This window comes from Botryllus schlosseri, chromosome 15 (genome assembly GCF_051294905.1).
Source record: "Botryllus schlosseri isolate E-star chromosome 15, Bs_hap1, whole genome shotgun sequence".
NCBI lineage: Eukaryota > Metazoa > Chordata > Ascidiacea > Stolidobranchia > Styelidae > Botryllus > Botryllus schlosseri.
Genome location: NC_137250.1, coordinates 14,362,919 through 14,387,025, shown reverse-complemented (window position 1 = coordinate 14,387,025; position 24,107 = coordinate 14,362,919). Strand labels below are relative to the sequence as shown.

Below are 24,107 nucleotides of genomic sequence, written 5' to 3'. Positions count from 1 at the left end.
ACGCTGTATTTTGGACAGGAGTGCAGAACAGTTCTTAAGACCTGACCATCCAAGCAGTAGTAGACGTTCTTGTACAAAACCCAACAACTTGTTTGGCCGAGAAGGGTTTAAGCACTTGAAATCAAAACAGGAGAAAAGAGTTGCCCTTTTTAATGAGATACTTGATGGCCAAAGATATAGTAGCCAATTTGTTGCACACCTGAACAGTAGGGCTCTTCAAAAATGACTTTTTTTCTCAAATTGTACTGGCTACTTGATAAAATTGTTAGGTTACCTAATTTAAGCCTACACACAAAATTTGGTTCAATTCCAGCCAGTAACCGCATTGCTACAGGAGAAGAAAGTTTCTAATTATTATATAAAAATAAATAATAAAAAATTTGAAAATTTTCTGTTCACCCCATGAAAGTGTTAGGCTGTCTATAGAAACGATTCTCACCAAATTTGGTTCAATTCCAACCAGTGGATGCGGAGTTATTGCCGTCGAAACATTTGGATTCGAATAAAATAGTATTTACGGTGAGCACAACTATAATAAATAAACAAAGAATCGGTCACCGTAAATACTATTTTATTCAAATCCAAATTTTTCGACGGCAATAACTCCGCTTCCACTGGTTGGAATTGAACCAAATTTGGTGAGCATCGTTTCTATAGACAGCTTAACACTTTCATGGGGTGAACAGAAAATTTTCAAATTTTTTATTATGTATTTTTATATAATAAATAGAAACTTTCTTCTCCTGTAGCAAAGCGGTTACTGGCTGGAATTGAACCAAATTTTGTGTGTAGGCTTAAATTAGGTAACCTAACAATTTTATCAAGTAGCCAGTACGATTTGAGAAAAAAAGTCATTTTTGAAGAGCCCTACTGAACAGACTATATAGTGCAATGGTTATGCGTCTGGCTTCTAGATCGGTAGGTCGTGGGTACGATCCCCGGCCGGGTCATACCTGAGACTCGAAAATTGGTATCCCCCAGCTATCCTGCTAGGCGCTCAGCAATCACGGATAGCATGGAGGAGAAATAAACGGGGGCGCACACTAGATGACCTCACGTCCCTATCGCAACCCCTTCGTTAAAGCACCTCGATGTTACAGGCGAAAAAGAATATCACATCTCTCTCTTCATCATCTTTTTGTATAATTTTCGGTTGGTTTGTGCGAATGGAATTAATTTTACAAAAAAATTGCGAATAGAGCTCAAAGACCACTGTTTTAGATCAACTATAACAGATTCTCCCGATATATAGCTTACACTGAGCAGGCAATAAAATTACTTTCTGAAGCAACTCTTTGCCGCGAATTATTCGGATCAACAATGATGAAGTGCGTGCTTAGAGCATGTCTGGCGGGGTTTCGGCAAAACCGCCGCAAAATCAATTATCGCTAGAAGGATCGAAGTAGGAAACACGCCGAAACAACGATATGACAGAAATTCTAGAATTATATTTAAACCACAACTCCAGGTCATTATTTCGTAACTCCAAAGCGCAGATAAGACAATTGGAGATATCCTACCCACAGCGCGGCAAGAATTTCCTGCTCTGCTGGAAGACAGACTTGAAAACTCGCTCACACCGCACACGTAAAATCGCAGGCCTCGCGGGTTTTGATAATTTTATTGCACGTGACAAGCAATGCAGAGCAATGAGTGAAGTATACGTAGCGAGATCAAACGTCGCGGGACCTCAGTAGCGATATGAAAACGTGTTAAAACAAGACGAAACCAATTCGGGTGCAAAACGCTGCCACTCTGAGGCGTACACAACAAAGAAAAGGAAAAATAAGAGAACGCACCAAGAAAAATCGTTTCAATAAGAACTCGAGAAAGGAGAGAACAACAGCCGGGTAACGTTACACGTAATCTTTTGACAGTCGTCGCTACGGATATGGAAAAGGGTGAACATTCCACACCCCGTACAGGAGCGGGCAACTTGCGCATGGGATGAAACGACATAAGGCGACTGTCGTGTGCTACTAGCACAGACGTTTTCACTTGCAACAGCAGCGTAGAGGCGATAAGACACGGATATATATCACGTGGTATAGTGTATTGGATATTTCTTTACGACTTGATTACCGCCAGCGAATAAAAACGGAAGGAACTGCCAGCGTCTACCATTTCAGAATAAAGCTTTGTTTAGGTAACAGCATACACATTACAATCAGAGGCTGGGCAAAAACCAGTATCCAAGCGATTCGAGCATCAGGCTAGAATATGAACAGGGCTAGAAAGACCATATGCAGCCCTAACCGCGATCAATGTTCCCTCTAAGTGCGGACACGGTCTCTGAGCACCAAAAATCCGAAGTGACGACCTTGGTCGTTACGCACTGTTGTCTAAGGGTCTGCGCAGTGACTTGGTGCGTGTGCGCAGTCTCGTCAAAAATTAGAGGGAACATTGACCGCGATACTCGGGTAGAAACGAGAACCGTAGGAACAACCAACTACAAGTCGCACGCGTCCGGTAAAACACAGCGCCATCGGTACGCCGTATCCGCTCAAGTGCACTTCGCGTTTTGATCCAATCTTCCTAGACAGATCCTCGCGAGGGCCAGCCTCACTTCGAATCGGGGTCGAAATCCAACACCAGCAGCTTCGTCTCCTCGGTCCCGTTACGGCTGCCGACGGCGCACACCAGCTTTGTGGGAGTCGCGCGTATCCGCCACACCACGCCGCCGGAGCCGCGCGAATCCAGCGAGACGAGGTTGCGTATCACTTTGCCGGTGCGCACGTCCCAAAGCTTGACGGTGCCGTCGTCCGAGCTGGTGATGACGAACTTGCCGAGAAACTGCAGGCAGGTGACGGCGCTGAGATGTTTCTGCGGGCCTGCGGCAGGAAATATATAGATCAGCAACGTGGCAATTCAGTGTTTTATAGTACTCAAGTAGGTTTGTCTACTTGTAATACTTCATCAAGTAGTTTTTATGTTGAACATATTCTAATTCTACTTCAGTTTCCAGTGTTTCAGGCAAAACTGGGTCTAGAATATATACTATTTTACTTACTTGGAAGTCGAATGGTTAGGTTTCAACTATTTCCACTTTTACTAAACAGTTTTTAGGCAAAAGTGATTTTTACAATTAGGATTTCGAAAAGTGCCGAGTCGCTTTGGGATGAGTTTGCATCGCTGTTGCGAGGGAAATAGTCCCCATTCAACCTATTTGCGGCGTTGCTGGTCACCTTGCGCCACCTCCTATCAACTGCTAAAAGTATGCGACTAGTTGGCCGGACACCAGCAGAGCCTCGACAACGGTTCTCCAAATGTACAGGACAGTGTAGATATTTTATTAATCATCTTCACACAATTCAGAAAATAAGCTCTCCCTCCTACTATATGGATGTGCATTGTGCGAGATTCATCTGCCAATGACATCCAAATTCTGGAAGAATCGCTTCCTTTGTTGTGCAAATACGGCGTCGACACGCCGTCCGACTCACCTTCAAGTGTCTTAAGACAGTTGCCGGATATGATGTCCCACATTTTAACGGTCGAGTCCGCATTGCCCGAGACGAGTATGTTGTTTTTCAGCTCCATCCCGGAGGTCAGAGACTGGTGGCCGACGAGCGTGTGCAGACACTGACCCGTTTCGACCGACCAGACTTTGATTAGCGTGTCCAGACTTCCGCTGACGACGTGGGTGCCGTCAAACTGAAACGGAAAGATTTCTACGTAACAAAATGTTTGCTCGCAGTAAGTACGGCTACAGGGAGAGGTGCACCACGTTTGTCCCGGGCAGAGGGCACATTTGAGCACGTACGACATCGCTTTGCATCGCCAAGTGTCAATTGAGCATTTGTAAAAGTTAACAACTTTTCATGTCCTTATAAATCTTATAACATCATAATAAATGAACTCTAACACCATTTGAATCGAATCAAATCAACCTGGTATGCGATTTTGCCCAGTCCTAGACATAACCCAGCGAAAGGCCGAAATAGTCGACGCAAAACAACCTCACACAACAAACATCCCTGACCTGCAACGAATAAACTCTGTTCGTGTGTCCGTCCAACGTGTGCAGGCACACCTCCCGGACCGGGTCCCAGACCTTGACGTTGTAATCATAGGCGCCCGACACGACCCGCCTGCCATCGTAGCAAACACACCGGACCGCCGCCAAATGCCCGGACAACACGTGCAGGCAATCACCGGCGTCAACGTCCCACACTCTTAACGTAGCGTCACGAGATCCGCTGACAACGCTGCGAGAAAATAGCGACAAGGTAACTACGGTGCCTACGGACATTTTGTCAGATCGTAGACTCTTTCTTACATGTTGTCGTGAAGCGCCATGCATCTCACCGTCGAAGTGTGTCCGTACAGGGTGTGGACACAAGCTCCTGCAAACGACACAAAAAATTTGACCGGGGCCCACCGTAGAGTCGTAGACTTTGGAAATAGCAGTACGGTAAATGATTCGGGCGATATTAAATTTGCGTTAATGTAATGTCGGAAGGATCGATTTTTCACTTTGACAAAAGTGATTAGAAATATGGAGTCCCTCGGAGATACAGAACTCCAGCATACAATTGAACAATGTATTCAGATTGAAGTAAACCCGAATATTTTCAGCTGACAATATATCGCCAGGGGTAATCATCAGCAACTAGTAGAGAATTGAAAAAACATTGTATACAATGAAAGATGGCGGTGTATCGAAACGAATTAGAGTGGACTTTGAAAATCACACAGACATCCCCCTGGGCCTGGACGAGGAATGAGAAGCAATCGAAGATAGCATAAAAAGGATAAGTGCAAAGAATGGGGTGGCATGTGCCAGCTATCACCAATCGCATTATGAGCAAAGTGATATTCATCGATCCCGAAATACCATATGCCTTGCCTATACACAGACGTAGCGAACCGGCAGATATTATTGCTCAAATTGGCGGTAGCACACAAATGCCATCATGGAATTGGTCAGTAACAGTACACTTCTACTTTGAGTTACGCGCGTGGGTATATTAAAAACTTCAGAATTGTCCGTGTGGGTCTTGTCGGGATTGAAAGTTGTAATACAGCAGAAGGGCTGTCCATTTCAATAGGAAACCGCCAATACGGTTTCTGCCGGTAAAATTCCCGTTTCTTGCTAAATTCTAGGTCTTATTCTCAAGATGTAGGTCAACATAAGTGTTGCTGGTAATAAACATATTTATGAACTTTAGCAGGTACACTTTGCCGAAATCACGAATAAAATAGGCGCAGTCACCAGTGTGACGTGATGTAAAACACGGTCTGCAAATCCACCCATTGTCAAGTCATCCTCTCGACTTAACAGGAAACAGAAAACCGCACGCCGGGTCAAACCAATGATTCAAAGGCGGCAGGTGCGGAAGCACAGCAATTTCCTGCTCAATATTATCCAGTATGCTCGACAAATCTACTATAATAGTATTGCGTCGGTAACCAATTACACTAGCGGCGTTTTACAAGTGTAAACTTACCTGAGTCGGCGTTCCAAATTTTCAACGTGCGGTCCGTGGACCCGCTGATGATCATATTCTTCCTCATTTGAGACGCCCACACACCGCCCGTATGTCCCACTAGCGTTCTCAGGCACTGCAAGACCGTGGAGTTTTACGCATGCGAAAAATGTCGTACAGAAACCAGCGCCGTACGTACCTTCCCGGATATGGCGGACCACACCTTTAATGTGTTATCGTCGGAACCGCTGACAATTCGAGTGCCGCTGAACTGCAGACAGGTGATGACGTGGTCGTCGTGGCCTTTGAGAAGCTGAAAAGTCAAAGAAGACATAGATGTTGTGACAATGCAGAAGTTTTATTGACTGTTTGATTTCCGCCGATTCGATTTGGCATCTATATTGTGTCAATACATAAACAGTTGTGGGTTACATTACATTACATCTACCATCGATCCGACTTACAAACCACACACTGTTCAATGTTAGATAGAATATAAATAGTTACAAATGCGCTACAGCATACCTTGGATGGCTTGTGATTCCCGTTTCTCCAATTCATTTCGATCTGATGCTGATGTAAGAATGAGGCTTTCCAAACGCTCGGATGCACTGCAACGCCTGCGACAGATCACGCAGTGTGAATAACAGTCGGTCATGATGAACATAATTATTTAATGTAGTACATTCGCGACATGTTACAGGTAACCTTGTGGCAGTTTTTACTTCACCTTGTTTTATAACTGCAATCTGTCGATAAGAATAATCGGTATTTTAGAAAAATTTTCTTTCTGACACGACATAACTTGGTGGTTGAAGCATTTCACCATCGACATATTTTATCATATCAAATAACGAAATGGTATAAGAAAGCCACTAGGTGGGAATACAAAACATGGCAGAATCAACTCAGTTTGTTAGGCTGACGAAATTGAAGTACCTAATATATTTGATTCAGAGTTGGGGAAACTAAGCTTCCAGCGACATGATAAAACAGCACGACAAGCAAAGTCATGCACTTGATCAAAAAAGAACACCACTTTTGACAGCTATAAATGATTCATAACCGTGTAAGTTGTAATAGAACAGAAATGCCTGTTCCTGGAACAAGGAACGCAAAAAATTTCGGGTTTCTAGATTCTTTTGACAAAACAACAATTCTGTTTGACAATCACAATCGACCTCAAGGCACATTGTGATTGGTTAACAGTTCTGGCCACCATCAATCAGACAAGAACGTAAACTTGGATATAAGAAAATATGAATTTTATGATTTAGGCCCAATTTGGATGTGAAATTATTATTAAACCGGATTTGGACATGAACTTTCAAATAATTTCCAGTTTACATGAGACTTTCACACAAATTTCAGCCATTTCCGGATTTGGACTTGGTCATGAAATTTTTGATAATTTTCAGCATCGAGGGCACACTCTCTACTTGGCCAAGATAACAGTCCAATACAACAGTACAATGGATCCTGCCACGTTCCAAATTTCCAAAAGCAATCGGCAAACGCGACACCGACAAGGACTAGGCCTTCTTCAAACCCAAGGAGACACGGCGCCGGTACCTTTCTTGGGTCTCAACGAAGTCCGGCACACTTTCGGGTAGTAAGGTTCCTGAATGCCTTCCTCCGCACATTTTTCCCGCCACAAAATGTTATCCTCGGTCAGCACGTGCCAGTACCGGCACGTCTGGGCTGCGACAAGCAGGTCTTTGGGTTCGAGAAACGACAGCACGTAAAGAGCCAGCTGCGAGAAGGCAAAAGGATTGGCATACGCTCAAAATCTTGCATGTATATATATAGAAAATCAAGTAAAAAATCCTGGTTGTGACACTAAAACGACGATGGAAGGTCATATGTACAGGACTGGACAAAATGGGAAATACGACTGCCTGAATTCCGTATGTACAATCATGTTTTGATTTGAGTGCAAGAATAACATTCATTACGACGTCATACATAATATGAATCAGTAGCAAAGTTAAAGACTGTACACAATCTACACAATCACAATAAAACCATTGCCAGATACAATTACCTAAATCCATATTTTCATATTTACCAACCATTACTACAATGCAGCGCTTCGTTAAAATGTTGTTACTCAAAATTGTCATTTCTACTCATGCTGCATGTTTTCTGTACTGCGATAAAGCCAATTTAGGTTTCAGAGCTTTGAGAGCGCGAAAAAATCACATTACAAGTCTTTCAAAATCGACCAGGCACCAGATGCCCGGCAACTTAATGAGGACCCCAGAATGGTAATCATAGATAAACGATAGGCAAACATTTGACAACTGGTAAAAAAAATGGGTTAGCGACGAAACAAACCTCTTTTGGTAACAGCGATATGAAATCCCTTTGAAACTGTGGTTCGATAACCTCCAACATGTGCCGTGCCTGTATCGGCTCGCATGCGTCGATCAGCTTATCCAACGCGGACAGCCTCTCGGTGGAATTCCACTTTTGGAACCGATTCAGCCATTCCGGGAGGCCTTCGATTTTCGCCAACGTAACTGGGTTCCGAATCACCGACTTTTGTGGACTGCAAGGGATAGAAGTCCGATAGAAAAAAAGCAACCGGGGATTGGGGAAACCTCAGCGAGTAATTTGATGGAAAACTGCAGAGTATCGTCGAGACATTGCATACAGGCATCATCAGACATGGGTGATGACTGATGATAAGGGCAACTTCTGCAAGTTTTATTTTACAACTTCCGGCAGCTTCCTACATACTCAGAAGTTATGTAGTATGGTGTTTTAAGCTGATTGGAGGAATCTTTTATTGCAACTTTATCAACTGTTTTTCATTTTTTCATACAACTTTTTGCAACTCTTTTTGATTTTTCCTGCATGTTTTTTTTCAATTTGTTATGCAACTAACTTTTCACTGGAAGTATTTGGCCATGTAAATAGGTTGCTCGATTATTTCACTGTTGTTTAAATTTGAGGTCTTTTCTGATTATACGTACAATCAGGCTAGGCCGTCGAAAATTACATTTTAACTGGGATAATTTTTTCAGGCTACTGATTCTGTTGAAGTCGCCGACATTGAGTTTTGCTACAGCGCCTTGGACACGGAACAATTCGAGTATCTCATACCCTAATCATTTCAAGGAACTTGTCCATAAATGCAACATTTTGGTGCAACTTATGTGAAAAATAAGTACAAATTTCTACGGATTTGACTGCAACAAAAACTTGCCCTGATGACTGATGATGATGATACATCATTAATATTGCGTATACAGAGAGTTTACAGCAAGGCTTTCTCGCATGATTCACAACCTCGTAGTGAATGAAACTCTAATACAACAACGCGTGCAGGCATTTAATCACTCGGTATAGATATACACAACTGAACATGAACCTTAATGAATGAATTAGGAGACTGGCCTTCAACAACGTAATTGCAACCTCATAAACAAACGCCCATCACAGTTTAGGTAGCCGTAATTTATTACACTTGGTCCCAGAAATTACTAGACTGAGAACAATAAGTGAGCGACGTATACACAAACATTATTTCACATTTGTCATATCAGAACAAACATTGAAATATAAAATATGATATCTACCTTAAAGGATCTGTAACCGCCCATCCCACGGAACTTTCGCCCGAGACTGGTATGACTGGGCTAAAATGATAAGATATGTGTCAGCAGGGCATACAATTGGCACTCTGCCGGTTAAATCACCTGTGAATAGCTTTACAGGACTTCTTCTGAGGCGTGTGCGGTTTTCCCAAGTCGATATTCCTTCCTAATTTTCTTTTCATCTGCAAATGGGTGCATTAGTAAAACACCTTATCTCAATGTTATCAACAATTCAAGCAATCTGTTCTGCTCGAAAGCCAGGAGGCTGTAATATACTAATCCAAGTGTTCCATTTTGTAACCTTACATCTCATTTAATCAATTCGCATCGATAAATACATGCCCTGTCTTTCATAAAAGATTTTTGTTGAACACTTATAACCTTTTCAAGTCAGAGTCGAGATTATCATAGCGCAGTGTCGACACATTTGCAAACATCATTTCAACTCAAATCTGCGGATTGCTTCATCCCTACTGTCTAACTTCGAATGCGGTTTGATAATTGACACAAAATAAAGTCATATCATTTACTTGATACATTGATCCTCGCGTTCATCACATGGTAAGATTTAATAAGCTAATCCAAGAGAAACCAGTGCGGTTACTTCTCTCTTGGTCAATTATTAGAAATAACTTCTGAACCATCTGCACAACATTGCAAGGAAATGGCCCAATTGTGAAAAGCATCAAAATTGTTGCCAAAATGAATCAAATATATTTGCTGTTTCGGCCTTTCAAAAATCACAATTGCTAAAGATCACGACCAAGCTCAGCAGACAATAATGCTTCGTCAGAAAATATGCGCAAGTAATGTGAACATAGACTTTGCGGGCGCCGACAAAGTGCTTAAATTAAATCAGAAGCATTCTGTGCTGATTGAGTTGGTGAGGGCCATCTGCAAGCTAGGTTGAAATGTGATCATGCGAAACCTACTTTTTACAACTCTGCTCTGCGATACTGAATGCTTCGCATTCATAATATACTAAATTTCCTCACTTTTAACAGTTTCTGGTAGCATTTCCAAGTACCAATACTGACAGACGAAATAATAATAGTGTGATAACTTTAATATTCTTCGAAATCACAATGAGATGTTTGACTTGGTGGACCCAGTCTCGAGTCATGCGCCATGACTCGAGTACAAGTCGATTCAACACACAAATTGACTCGAGTAGAGTCATTTTTCATTATTCAGGAAGTCGATTCATCGAAAAATCGCCACTCGAGTCATTACAACCATGACAAGAACTAATTTTAAGCCCTTTAATTCAAACTTCTATGTGTGTTTTGCTGAAGTTATGCAGGGCTGCTGCAAGTAAAATCAGTCACTGATTCGATCGCGTCTGGTCTATTCACGCACCACTAATTGGAACTTTAGTTACTTTATAAAAATGTGTTACTATAGGCACTGTCGACATTTGCCTTTGGCATTAGACTCTGAAAGAATAGGCCACTAAACACAGAGCCACAAAATGCAAATCAGATCTAGAATCCGGCAGACCTCATTCTTACAGCAAAATCCAACGAATCAACGACGTTGCATGCTTGCTACCTCCAACCAGGAGCTACCAAACCAAGGGCATCCTGAATCCCGTAAATTTTCGACAATTCTCATAGAACTGTCGGATGACGGCAGAAAACCAAATCTATTATCTCACCAACTGCTTGGCTGTACATTTCCGTGCCGGCCCACATCGGTCGGTGTCCATTTCACAGTACGGGTCCGCGTTAGTTTCATCCGGAGTTGCTAGTTGGGTCGGCCCGTCTGGACTACCGGTGGATTTCAACCGCTCGTTACGTCGTCGAGACAATGGTTTGTCGGCAACTATCTTCCGCAGCCGTCCGGACCGAGTGGGCGACGCATTCAACACGAGTGCACCGCGGTCGCCATCCTCGGACTGCAAAATTTGAGGTCTCGAGCTTTTGGACGAGGGCGTACTTCTTGTTGACATCGAGAAAGTGCGCTCTTCGTTTTTACTTCGGCTTCTTGTCCGATTTGACCTCATGATTGGGGTATCTTGAATGAGATATACTTCGAATAGTACCGCAAGATGTGGTCAGTGCAATTGAAATGATCATTACTCATAGACATGATATAATGATGCTTCAATGCCGGAGAAGTTTGGAATAATGCATTCAAGCTCAAAGTTGTGATCAGCGCTTGGCTGACAAGGTCAGTGGCACCACTACAAAGCGGTGCAATGTTGAACATATTTACTGCGGCTTAGGGGATAAATTTTTCAACAGTTGTGCCTAGATATCAGACACAATTCGACACAATCACCGTTGCAAATTGATATGAATTAACGAGAAAGGGTTACTCGTCGTTTCTAAAAAATACTCCACACACAGCTCGCACCAGAAAAAGTTTTCTCTATTAATTGTCATACACGCAATGAACCAAACATTTGTGATAATTGAAAAAACATTTACAAGATTCACTCTTCCTATGGATATGACATATCGCAAAATGGCTTGTCCAGCATTCCCTAATATTAAACAGAGCACCTGCCCCCCACCCGAAAAATATTCATTGTAGAAAACAGAATATATGCGTTAGGAAGCAATTAGTATAAAAACAAGACAGGACAATAAAAAACCAATTCTCTTTCCCTTGATACAACAAACATCTCAATTCTCACAAATAGAGGATGCACCGCACGTTGGCAATTTCGGCCTTCTGAATAATGCAAAAGTTGCCATCATAACTGCCAGTTACAACAATGAGCCGATCGAATTTGAAACAGTAGTGAGCACCTTCTGAAATGTCACGTATTAGATGTTTCCTCTTTTCCTGTACTGTACTAGGGTGTACTGAACAATGCTGTAAGGATACAGACAGCAGTAAATTCTAGTAGCACAATGACATAGAGATGAGTCTGGTTGACTAATCTAGTTCAGGAAGCAACTACACAATGGAGTGATTAATCAATCATGACAAACAAACTCAGTGTCAGGCAACAGTCTTTCCGCAGCTACAAGTTTATCATATAATTAGATAAGATCAACTTTGAACTGTGTTTATCTACAGGGACAGATCAGATAATCAATTCATATCTGAGATAACAGCTTGGTAACGGGTGGTAGGGGTGATACAATGGTCAACAACAGCACTAGATTAGTGCTTCTAACCAATACAGGCTATATTGAGACACTAACATCAAATCACATCATATCGTCATTTTTACTATTGCGTCAATACGCGTAACGTAGTTTCAGTATTATGAAACACATCCCATGTCACTTATATGCGGTAATGCCGGATGAACAATGAATGTAACTAGAGAAATCGGCAAGAGGCGATAGATGAACAATTAAAAAACAAATGCATCTTTCACTTCTGAAGCGACATCAGAAAACCTGATTGTGAAATTAGACAACAGGGCTTCCGCGGCTATGCCTTTGAATGGAATTACGGCCCAAAAAACTTTTTTCTGCAATTGTAACTGACTTGAATTCGGTGATGAGAGAGAATCTTCCAAATTATGAGCGGATGTAGAAGGAGTGTCCAGCGTCTCAACTTCTACGGAGTCTTTGTTCTGGCTCGGTCGCTCATCCGTGAAGAAAGTGTGGTTTAAATTCCTCCTCCAACGAACATGGCTCTGCTCCCCATTCCAATCTACGTTATCTTCCCCCCCACTCTCACCTGCCCGATAAAATCGTGTAGACGTATAATGACTGCATGTGCACACATTTGGTCCGTAATGTTTTTGTCAAATTATCGAAACCGGGGCGGAGAGTTCACGAATTTGATTGGAAAATTTAGAAGTTTTAAATCAACGTTATTGCGAAGAAATTCTATCTTAATTAATATCACATTAACATCAATTTGAAATTTCAATAGCCTACATATCATTACAATCAGAATGTGCACTCGTTAAGTCTCATTCATTATCAAATTTCAGCAATAATTATGATGGAGCTTTGAAAATTCAAATACATTATCACTACGGTAATCATGAGGGTTCAGCTATTTTGTGCACGTCGACTATGTCCCAATATGTCAGTAGTAAGCACAACGCATACCAAATGTACTGCCAACTGGACAAATAGCCCTTGTTTCAACTCAATTTATTTTCGAAAATGGCACCCACGTCATTAGTTATTTCGCATTAGACGCTGAGATGCATCCTGTCACTTCGAAAGTAGATATGCCCAATTAACTGCAAAAAAGATGCGACCCTTCAACCACATCTACTTTTGGAAACTACTTACTTGACTCTTGAGTGCTTTTCACATATCCTTTAAATAGCTACTTCTACTGTAGTACAATTTGCCCACCTGTGCCTGGTGCCGACACGGTTGCGACATAGCCGCTGTGCACAAAATAGATGTACCAATAATTAAGATATCAGCGCAAATGAAGTGAAGTTGACGGCGGAAATAGTGCACCCTTCACGAAATCGGCTATTCTATCTTCACGAGCGCAAATCAAACAAGCTACATTGAATCGATTACCGACTTCCCATTCCACACTGGCGTGGCGAAAGTAACACTTTCCTTACAAAATAACAAGACACCGACAAATACAGTGTGCGGAATTCTCGCCAGCGTAACGCGCACGATACCAGATTTGCCGGACTTTAGAACAATAGGCGCATGCTGGTCGGCGCACAATTGAATCCGCGGAAACACGAGACGAATTCGAACAATAATATGCGGCGCGTTGATCGGTATTAAACTTCGTCAATATGACTGCTTACTTTTGAAGCGAAGATTTGAATACAACTAACGGAGTAACTAGGGCGTGCCAGTACGAAACGGCGTACTGTCAACGGGTAAACAGCTACGCGAACGGCAGCTGCCCAGCGCCGGGTTCTGTATTTAAATAGCGCACAATTATTTCAATAATCACCGTAATCGTCATCAGACAACTTTAAGGCAACAGTGCTGTAACAATACCACTTCCTTTCGAAACAGATATTACGCAGGCTCGCGAATGTGCGACAGCATTACATAGTCCGACGCCACGTCACAATCGACTGTTAAACTGGCGAGCGACTTGCACAGCTGCAATATTATCGACAGCAGGTAAAACGATAGGCTCTGTTAGAAGCGACAAGGAGAACAGGAGCCGTTAATTTGGTATCGCGAGACGGAGACCACAGTCATCGTTCTAACATCAGCGATTCATTATTATTAATGGTATTGTGAGCAGCGCTGACCTTGTCAGCGGCATGGGACGGCAGTTTATTCATCGATGGCAATTGTTTCGCAATTCTGACGTATTGCTTGCGTCCGTCTCGGTATTTTCTAAACATGCGACTGGCGAATCTATTACCCGCGATTAGGACTGGATATGATCTTTCACGAAATGAGTCGCACAAAGACGTTGGCGCGAACGTAAAATCTATGTAATAGATGTTGTGAAGCGCGTGAAAATCGGAAATAATTGCGCTCATGTCGAAGGCGGAGACCGGATTATTATTTATTCATTTTTGTAATACACTTTTATGAGGGCCTTTGGCTTCGTGTGCCTACACAGAGCACGGCGTATTTTGTACAGAACACACAGCACGACGGTGAAAATAGCACGACGGTGAAAATTTATGTTCATTTTATCACAGTACAAAGTCTGACCACATCTCATGGATGTGATAGTGCTAATGAGCATATTGCCGCGCGGCGGTGACATTTTTATCAAAGCATTTGTCCCACACGAATGAATGATAGGAGTTGACGTTCCTATCCCGCCTGCAGAGCAACACCCAGGCTACATGAGGAAGTTACATAGTGACGTCACATTCGACACAGCATGATTCCTCAAAAATGGTATCACAGGCTGTATCAAGTTTTGCGAGTCTCCAAAACAACGGGAACGTCGCAGATATGATTGTTAATTCGTTTACCATAAAACTTTTCACATCCCATAACATATTCCCAGGTTAAGTAAATACACAAACCCTGACTATTTCCGCAAATATGAGAATTTTGCCTTCCTGATTCCCCGCGGTTTTCGCTATTCTGCGTTCACATGAGCGCAAAAATTCTCAGAATAAGATCGTAAATGTGAGCGCTTTCCAGATTCCACGCGTTTTTTCGCGATTCTGCGTTCACATAGGCGGAATTCGGATTTTTCCCCCGGAGCTTTTCGAAATTGGGTAAAATCTAGCCAATCACTCTGTAGCGCTGTAACTTCTCGACGGCATATCTGCAACCAGATTTTCCGCGCAATATGCAAACGCTCCGCTTTATCGAATGCCAATAACGCAAGTACCAACCTACAAAAGTTCGCCTTGAGCACAATCTCAAACTAAATCCTTCGCAATACCGAACAAGCGCGAAATCGCAAAGTCACCATTACAGGAGTCACACACGCAAATGTTTTCGCCGCTGATACCTGCGCTGTGAACACATCTTTCGAGGCTCCGTATCGCGTAATAGAAATAGATAGCATAATTCACGTAGCGCCTTCTGAAGCGAACCGCCGATAAGAACCCCGGCGATCCATCAAAACAAGCAGCTGTCGCGCGACTGTAAAAAACGCGTCCCAAGCGACATAATTACGGTTACCGAGCAGGCTGATATCAAAATCACGGTTATAGCCCAACAATTTGACCCTCAAAACTCGCGCACCCCAGCAGCAGCTCCTCCGCAAGATCTAACTAAACGCTATAAGCACACACTTCGGACAAAAGAACACAAAGACATCGTACATCCCATATTTTCACGTAAGTAAACTCAAACCTAGGCTAACCCGCGTGCGTACGTACAGACGTAAATTGATAGCCTAATGGAAAAAAGTTCGCCCGATTGTACTTCTACTGGATATTTGTTGGTCCTTGAAATTCAATTGATTCCGATCGCTGATAAACGATGAAGATACGAGCACGACTAGCGTTTGTCCAGCGTAGAGGGAACTGATACTTACTGGTAACACGCAAGAGTTGATATAATTAAAAGCGTTTTCGAAGGTTGGAAAGGTCAAGCCTGCTTGTACACTGGTTTTAAAAATGAGCGCATATGGTATGCAATGCATATATAACGAAAGTCTTCTCTAATGAATATTAAATAATAGCATAGCATAACTCCCCAGACCAATTGAATTTATTGTTATGGTCGTTTACCCAGTGAAGTATCACATTTGCATCATAGATATTTGAAGGTTGTTTGTTTGAGTTTGAAAATATATTATCGAAATAAGTCACTTCTACTCTGTGTCAGACGCTACTGTAGCACCAGATAGCTCTAGTCTGACCATTTCAGAGGACAGATCGTACCATCAGCGCAGGATATAAGGTGAGCAGAGCATTCAAATGACGCCTGTTCATAACGCAATCGATTTGGGTAAAAATATAAGTCTTCAACCCATTAAAGCATCCGAATTGGAAGTCGCAACTACATAAAACAAATGCACGACCTTGATCGTCGAGAAAATAGCACGAAATCATTGAGATTAATTGCTAAGATGACGATAATCCCGTTCCAGTGCGACATGTGTGTAGTGTGTGGTATCACAGGTTAAGACTTTGAAGGGGGGTATATAAATGAAACCAAACCCAAAAAAAGCAACATTGACACCAGCATCAGATTCTTCCAGATTTCAATTATCAAGATCGAGGCTAAATCTTTCCACCGAATTGGCAACTTGAACATCAAACATATTGAACAGCCGCCGCAATCAAGACCTTGTCAGATCTCGAGCTGGAAAACCTAAGATCATCTCCATTACGGCTCAGTCATCCTTGCCAAAACCAGGCAGTGGAGAGCCATGTGACCGTGGTGACTGAAGCATCTGCCCATGTTTCAGGATTCAAACGTAGAGATGGCCGCATCAGACAAAAACTGAAGGTCTCGAAAGCAGATGACATCTTTCAATACTAAACATGATATTAATGTTTGTGCAGCCTGATAACCTGTGATACTATTACAAATAATTTCTGTTTCCAATACAGAATTGAGGTTTGTGGTTTGAATGTGGATTTCCAATTTTAGTGTTTTCAATCAGGAGCTTTGTGATACATGTGATACAAACCCTATAACAGCATGTTAGTAAGAAATTTCTTGACAGTCACTGTTTTAAACTTATCGATATCGCGGGGCCGCACTACCGATGAATGGCGTGTTGAATACAGTTTTTGCAGTCACTATTCGATGCCCAAGCCCTATTTATACTTGGAGGGGGCTTCATTTGTTGGAGAAAGTTTTGAAAAGTAGTTGTATTTGATGGGATATGTTGCTCAGTCACAAGAACAATCACTACACGCTTTTGACATCCTACCCATTGTTTCAGTGCTTAATTTTACCTATAAAATCAGTAGGCTAATTCGCTTGTAACTTTTTTCTGTTCATTTTTATGAGCAAGTTCTATGGAAGTGAGATAGAAACATGTTTCTTCTCCATCTTTTAAGCCCAAAACTAGCTTTCTAGCGTAAGCGGGTATCAAGATATAGCGAAATTAGCTATTTTCGGCTCGTTTGTTGGAAATGCACGACCACTAGAGGGTGTACAAACCCAAAATTATGATAGAATTTATTTACTTGCTATTTGACACCACATATCAAGACACTTTTTTGAAATTCAAAATTTTTCATTTTTCACTCCATCCTTATACTGATATCTATATATATTCACTTGTTGCGCCAGGTAAACCTGGTACTGTGTGCTGACTGGGTGACAGTGGCGTATCATGGTCATAAATATTACCGTCAGTCAGGAGACATATCACTGTCCAATGAATAAGTGAGTGACATTCAGTAGAAAAAATACAGTATAATACCACTACCAGATCTATTTATAACAGTAAAATTATTCAGAAAGACTATGTAGCAATGCGTAATACCTGAAAATATAATAGATGTTTCTGGTGTAATTCCGTCCACATCTTCATCTCTTGCACTGACATGTGGAAGATGTCTATTGCGACCAGACACGCAGAGTAAAACATTCTGATTTTTTTCTAAGATCTGTGTTGTTATTCCTGGAACATCCGTGAGTTCACATAATTTTTTGAATTTGCCCACCGTCTGAAAATAATAAATACCAGCTTGATTGATACTTAAAATATTTCAGTTATTTATAGTAAATATAACAAAAGAAAACAGTGAACAACCATCAACTACTCGCTGTAAATGTTGGATAAGTTATTATATAATTTTAGCCACACTGTAGCAAAGCAGCCAACATTAATTAATCTCAAAATTCGAAGCACATTCTTCAATATATCAATGAACACAGTAGCACACGATTGAGAATTGTTCTAGTTCCTGATCAAGTGATTAGGTACAAAATGGAAACAATATCCGAAAGAAAAGAATCACTTATAACTCTTTATGAGGAATTAGGGATTATGCTAATGAGCATTAGACAAGACAAGTATGTTCCAATAGCAGTCAATGTTTTATTAAAGGCGACAATGAATATTTGGGATTTATCAGCTATGTCAGACGTTGATATGAACATTATATTACCTAGGTGTTGGTAGCAGGTTTGTAGACATGCCAGATTTAAAACAAACAAAGTTAAAGCAGGCGCAATATTGATATAGACTTACTAAAAGTCACATACCTTGGTCATTGGTCAAAGTAAACAACAGCATTGTGTCAATAAACAACAACTGTCATCAGCACTATAATGCAACACGATTGCTTACATCAATGTAGGATCAAATTCCCTCAGGCTTGACCGAGGTTAAGCAAATCAAGATGTCTTGGAACGATACAAAAGCTTGTCATACCAGTACAGCTATATCATGGCGTTTAAAAAGTTACTACCGGTACTTATTAAACTGAAACAAGTAGATCAGTGTAGGTCAACATATACGCTCTGCGAGTGAACATCGTTGAAAGATTACTATGTTTACAGCGTAGAGTGTCACATATAGCAAAACTCAGCCCATCCCATGTTAATAAGAAGCTTACAGTACAGTGGGGTGTTCCTACAGTCATTATTTATTAGGTAAACTAAAGCTGACATTGGTACTCGTAACCTGACAGTGCAATCAACATAGAGCTCTGATAAATCGTTTTCAAAGAGTGAGAGACAGCAGAGAGCGAAATTTCACAAATCATGTTTGCAAACAACCAAAGCACTGCAATCAGACCATTAGAAAAATATTCTTTCTATTTTTAGCACTACATATAAATACGGGAATTTGAAACAAATAGTTTATAATTGCATCAGTCATTTTAAAGAGTAAGAAGAAATGGAATCACCACACTTACCGTTCTGAATCTCACAATGGCTTTAGCTTTAGAGTGGCCGACTCCTTTTAATCTCGTGACAAAGTCCTCTACAGAAGCAGAATTGATGTCAACTCTCTTTCCCACTTCACTACCAGCGTCCATTATGAATCAGATTCCATACACCATTGGTTGACCAAGACTCCACAAGGACCAACTTCTGATTGAAAACTATGTAACTGCAGGAATTCAAATCAAAAAATTTAGAACCATAAGATAAAGTTCTCAGTTAGTTCTTAAACTTTAAATACAATGCATTTTGCTGAGTTTCCATAAAATCACTCAGCAATATCAAAACCTTTCTTATTGCACTATCTTTGGCAGCTATGGCATTTAGCAGAACGCCTTGCTACTGGAATCACACAGATGCGATTGGTGACAATTCGTTAAAAATTATGAATTTCATCCTATATTTAAAAATTACAATTCGAAATAGTCAAATGGCCGAAATGGGTGTGCCACAGACAGGCCACAGAGATCCGTACTGGGGTCCCTTCCTGTTTTTGATATGATTCAAATAGTAACGTATCTGCCTTTACCATCCAGTAATGGGCATATGACCAGATGACACATCTCTCATCAAGAAATACAACTGACTTGGGAGTCCTCTATAGCAACTCACATTCGACATTGGACGTGTTACGTGTACTGTACATAACAATATATTAACTAACTCCTCAACTCACTGCTTGTTTCTGGAACTAGCGCGAAATGAATATAGGCTAATGATCTACCATACTCATCTGACCTACAGTGTCTTAGGGCATCTGGGGGTCCACAACATCTAAGCACTTTGACACTTTGGCAATGCTAGGAGAGCATACAACATGCCATAATAAGCTAGTCCAGTGTTGCCAAATGCTAACTGTGGATGAACTAGAATCGGAATAACTGGTGTTATAAATCGCTAGATGTCGCTAGATCTTGAATTGAAAATCGCTAAAAAATCTATAAATCTAGATTAGATTGAACCAGAATATCCATACATTGTTGTCAGCTATATTTTACTGGTCTCTGTCAAATGACGCTGATCATATTTCTAGTTCAAAATATGGGGTTACCATATTTTGGAATCCGGAAAGGAGGACCGTGGCCTACGATATTCGAATACGAACACGTAGGACCCTGGAGGACACTTTTTACAAATTTTTAAAGTCAGATTTGCGGTCTAGAGAACTGCTAACTTCTGAAATTTGTACTGGAAATCTGTTTTATTGACTAAAAAAGGTCATCGTTCCGACTCAGCCTCCGAATTACCAATTTTTTACGGATACAGCTCAACAGCTGTGGTGCTGACTATAAAATGTCATTTTTCCAACCCTACTTCCGAATGACCCGCGCTCGAACGTCTGCATTACAGATTCCGCGTTATTTATGGCGTTCTCTAGTTCAGCCTTCCGATTAGGGAGGATTAGGGAGGATTTAGGAAGGACAAGAATGGCAACGCATAAGGAGGACAAATCCACAAGGACATGTGGTAAGCCTAAAAATACGCAAGAGTCCTCTCAAAGCAGGACGAAACGTGCGGTTCATATACCAACAAAGCAGATCGCTCTGCTCTCTGTCTTGCTCGATGCGTCCATGAATACATGGTGCAATATATACCGATAATTGCGGAAAATTGCCTGCGACGTGCACTTTCGAAATAATAGGAGGACCAACCCGTTAAGTAGCCTACTTTGTGCGAATAGAGTTATTGTCAAAAGTCTGTTGAAGAATTTTTTTGATATCTGGCAGCCCGCATTTCATTTGTTTGCTTGTTGGGGGGGGGGGTATTTAAATCCTGTTCCCCTTGGCGGATCTATTAGAGGGTTGTTACGTCTCTTGTAGGCGTCAAAGTCCGCGACCTTATCGTTTATTTTTATCCAGTTTATCTAATATAACACCCTGTTTTCGAGTATTGTGGGATAGGGCGATTCGAATTCGAACCCTGTAACCCCGCTGCATCACGCCTCGTCGAGCTGTAAAAAGTACGCCACAAAATAGTTATTCTTCAGTTATCTGAATTGAATCCGGTAGACCCTAGGCCTATAAAAACTTGCGATTTCCACCTGGCACATATCCTACACCAAAATATGGTATATCTATCGACGAAACGGATTACTGTTTAGAAATTGATTAGGATAATATTCCAGTCATCAATCAATCAATCAATCAATCAGGTTTGTTAATATTTTCATCGTTTCAAAACATCACAAGACTGCGATACAATGAAAAGATAGGAAGGTGTCGAAACAACTTTATTGGAGTAGCGTTTATGCCGTATGCCGTATGATTCGAAAAAAGTCGGTCATATATCAACCGATCAATAATCATATTTTCGGTAATCCGTAATAAATACTTTTTCGTTGTCTTGTCACTATATAGTTAGTTGTTCCGCTATTGAAAAGTGATGATTCGATTCGAGCAAAGTGTTTTGTATCTGATTCGATTTTCCCCAAGTCACTTTAACTTACTATGGACTGACATTCCTAATATATTCGACGAACAACTTTTGTTGCGAAGCTTGGTCCAAGACGACATGGCCTCCACATGATTAGTGGTCGCATGCGTCATTGAATTGACAAGTTTCAAGCGATTAACTCTCAAACGTTAACAAACCTGGTTTCTGATCACATTGTATTGCGACCCGCAAATCCGAAACTATAGGCTACTGTTGTCCAGTATAAACATCGCCCACAGAGTGTCGGCATCCTATGCCTCTCAACCCCCATCAGAATGCAGCGATGACATATGCCAGCGACGTAAACATAAAAAATTAATTAGCTGACCGACACTACATCGTCAACGCAATCGTGTGGTGTCGGAAATTCGGTGAACGGGCCCCGCAGCTGAAGTGTCTGAAATTATGACAGCTTCATTTTTTGAGTATACGACAAAGAGATATATTACATGCAACGCTGAAACGCGACAAATATATAGATACCGACAAAAAGCAATTACCATATACCATACCACACTTGCATATTTCCATATTCCATACCAAGCCATATTATGTTCTGTCTACCAGAAGCCCAAAATAACAACTCGGTAAGTCAGTATCCGTTCCTAAGTGAATATTACCGGTATGGCGTATTCTGTAGGTAAGATATAGGACGTAGGTCAATGTGGTTGTGGGTGTTTGATGTAGGACTATTCGACTCTTACAATATTTTCGGTGTGCACACAATTCGCGTGGTGTCTTAAATCGATGTAAAAAACTTATAAAATCGATGATGATGCTAACGTCAAATTTCGAATTTCGCGAGGCTAGAATTCGTAGGCCAGGGGTCGGCAATCTTTTGTGTGCAGCGTGCCACAATGTCAGAAAATATCAAAATATTACCAACTGTCATGCCAAACATGTTTATTTTGTCATCGTTAGCTTTTTAACCGAGGAATCCCACCAACCGCTTATCTGCAGCTGGCTACGGCATCGGTTACGCCAGTGATTCCTATAGTACAGGGGTCGGGAACCTTTTTTGTCCGAAGACTCATGTGGCCATATTATTTTTTACATTTTAACTCCCGGAGTCATACATGTCAATCAGCTGTCCCGTCACAATGGAAAATATTTGACGTCATCATAGCACTAATTTGAACTGACTACATGGGATTCCTCGCGTATGCCCAAGGTAGTGCGGGGCGGATCGACAAAATCTCTGGTCCGGCTCCGATCCGGTTTGCCAATTCTCTGGTCTGGCTCCGGCCGTATCAGGAAAAAGTACTGATCTGGCTCCGGCCAAAAATGAAAAAATTCCTGCCGGAAATCGGGCCCAACACGGTGCGGTGGTTCCGTGAATTCAAAAATATGGCTCGTTTCTTTTCGCACTGGCTTTGGCGGTTACTTGCGTGTTGTTGGTTGGTAGTTATTTAGTTACAAACGTCATGTTTATCCATAAAGATTCTGGCCTTATCAAAAAAGTACTGACCCGGCTCCGGCCGTATCAGAAAAAGTACTGATCCGGCTCCGATCCGGTCCAGCCAAAATTTAAAAAATCCGGCTGGATATCCAATCTGGCTCCGGTCCATGCTCCGTACTAGCCCAAGGGCGTAGCCAGAAATTCGATGACGTAAATGCCCGCCCCCCTCCTTAAAGTTTTGGGTCCTTATTGGATGAATAACACTACATCTGAGGCGATTGTTATGTATATATTTTACTCACAGACATGAATCGATGTAATAAAATGATGATCGTGGAAAACTTGGATCTCAACACTTTCGCGCGAAGCGCGAAAATTTTTCGTGGTTAACGAATGAAATTGGTTCATGATATTGTTACTTGCATATTGCAAATACGTTTTCATTATCAGATATACTGGTAGGGCTGATTGAAGAGGTGTCATCGAACATTCAGGGGCACTTAATTATACATCTTAAACTATATGTTCATACCACACTTTAGAGCAGGGCTGGCCAACCTTTTTGGCCAAAGGGCCACATTCGATTTACGAATCATTACGCGGGCCAATAGCCGCGCGAAGCGCGAAAATTTTTCGAACTTCATAGGTCAATAATATTGGCACTTGACTATATTGCGGGCCTGCTGTATATCGCTGGGCGCAGTTTGCAAGGACTGGACTATTCGTCGCCTGAACATATCGATATCGAAAGCTTCGACCAACATGCATCAATCATTTTGTGCCTAGGTTTCATCGTCGACGGTCTTTCTGCTAGCGCCAACGCAAGGTCGCATATGTTGAACGACACTTTGTCTCGTAATCGCGAATATAACAGACTAAATCTGATGCATTAGGCGTTCTTTCATTTTCACAAAGGGGTAACAATATTTAAAGCAAGAAATCGAGTGACAACATGTTGTGCAAAACGTGAAGAAAATTTTGACTTTTGATAAATCTATTTCAATTATTCTGCTATATTGTAGTGTACGAAGATCTACCAAAATGTGACTGGCTC

At 41.5% G+C, this 24,107-nt stretch overlaps 2 protein-coding genes across 2 annotated transcripts in view; both read right to left on the bottom strand.

Moving 5' to 3' along the window:
* LOC145457086 (uncharacterized) overlaps positions 1 to 8,751 on the bottom strand; it is a 108,027-nt gene extending 99,276 nt beyond the window's left edge. Inside the window, exon 1 of the mRNA XM_080335248.1 lies at positions 8,741 to 8,751. The gene's annotated coding sequence lies outside the window, so the exon portion shown is untranslated. The remainder of the gene's footprint in view (positions 1 to 8,740) is intronic.
* On the bottom strand, positions 1,603 to 19,426 carry LOC145457088 (F-box/WD repeat-containing protein 7-like). The gene is made up of 15 exons (XM_080335251.1): positions 19,194 to 19,426; positions 17,813 to 17,996; positions 12,482 to 12,676; positions 10,689 to 11,047; positions 9,134 to 9,213; positions 9,014 to 9,073; positions 7,767 to 7,980; positions 7,002 to 7,182; positions 5,955 to 6,049; positions 5,629 to 5,742; positions 5,451 to 5,565; positions 4,280 to 4,346; positions 3,983 to 4,208; positions 3,444 to 3,654; positions 1,603 to 2,831 (listed from the first exon to the last, which is right to left on the bottom strand). Exons 1-15 carry the CDS (start codon positions 19,314 to 19,316, stop codon positions 2,563 to 2,565), a joined length of 2,493 nt encoding a protein of 830 aa, XP_080191377.1. The 5' UTR covers positions 19,317 to 19,426; the 3' UTR covers positions 1,603 to 2,562.
* Between the last annotated feature and the right edge of the window lie 4,681 nt (positions 19,427 to 24,107).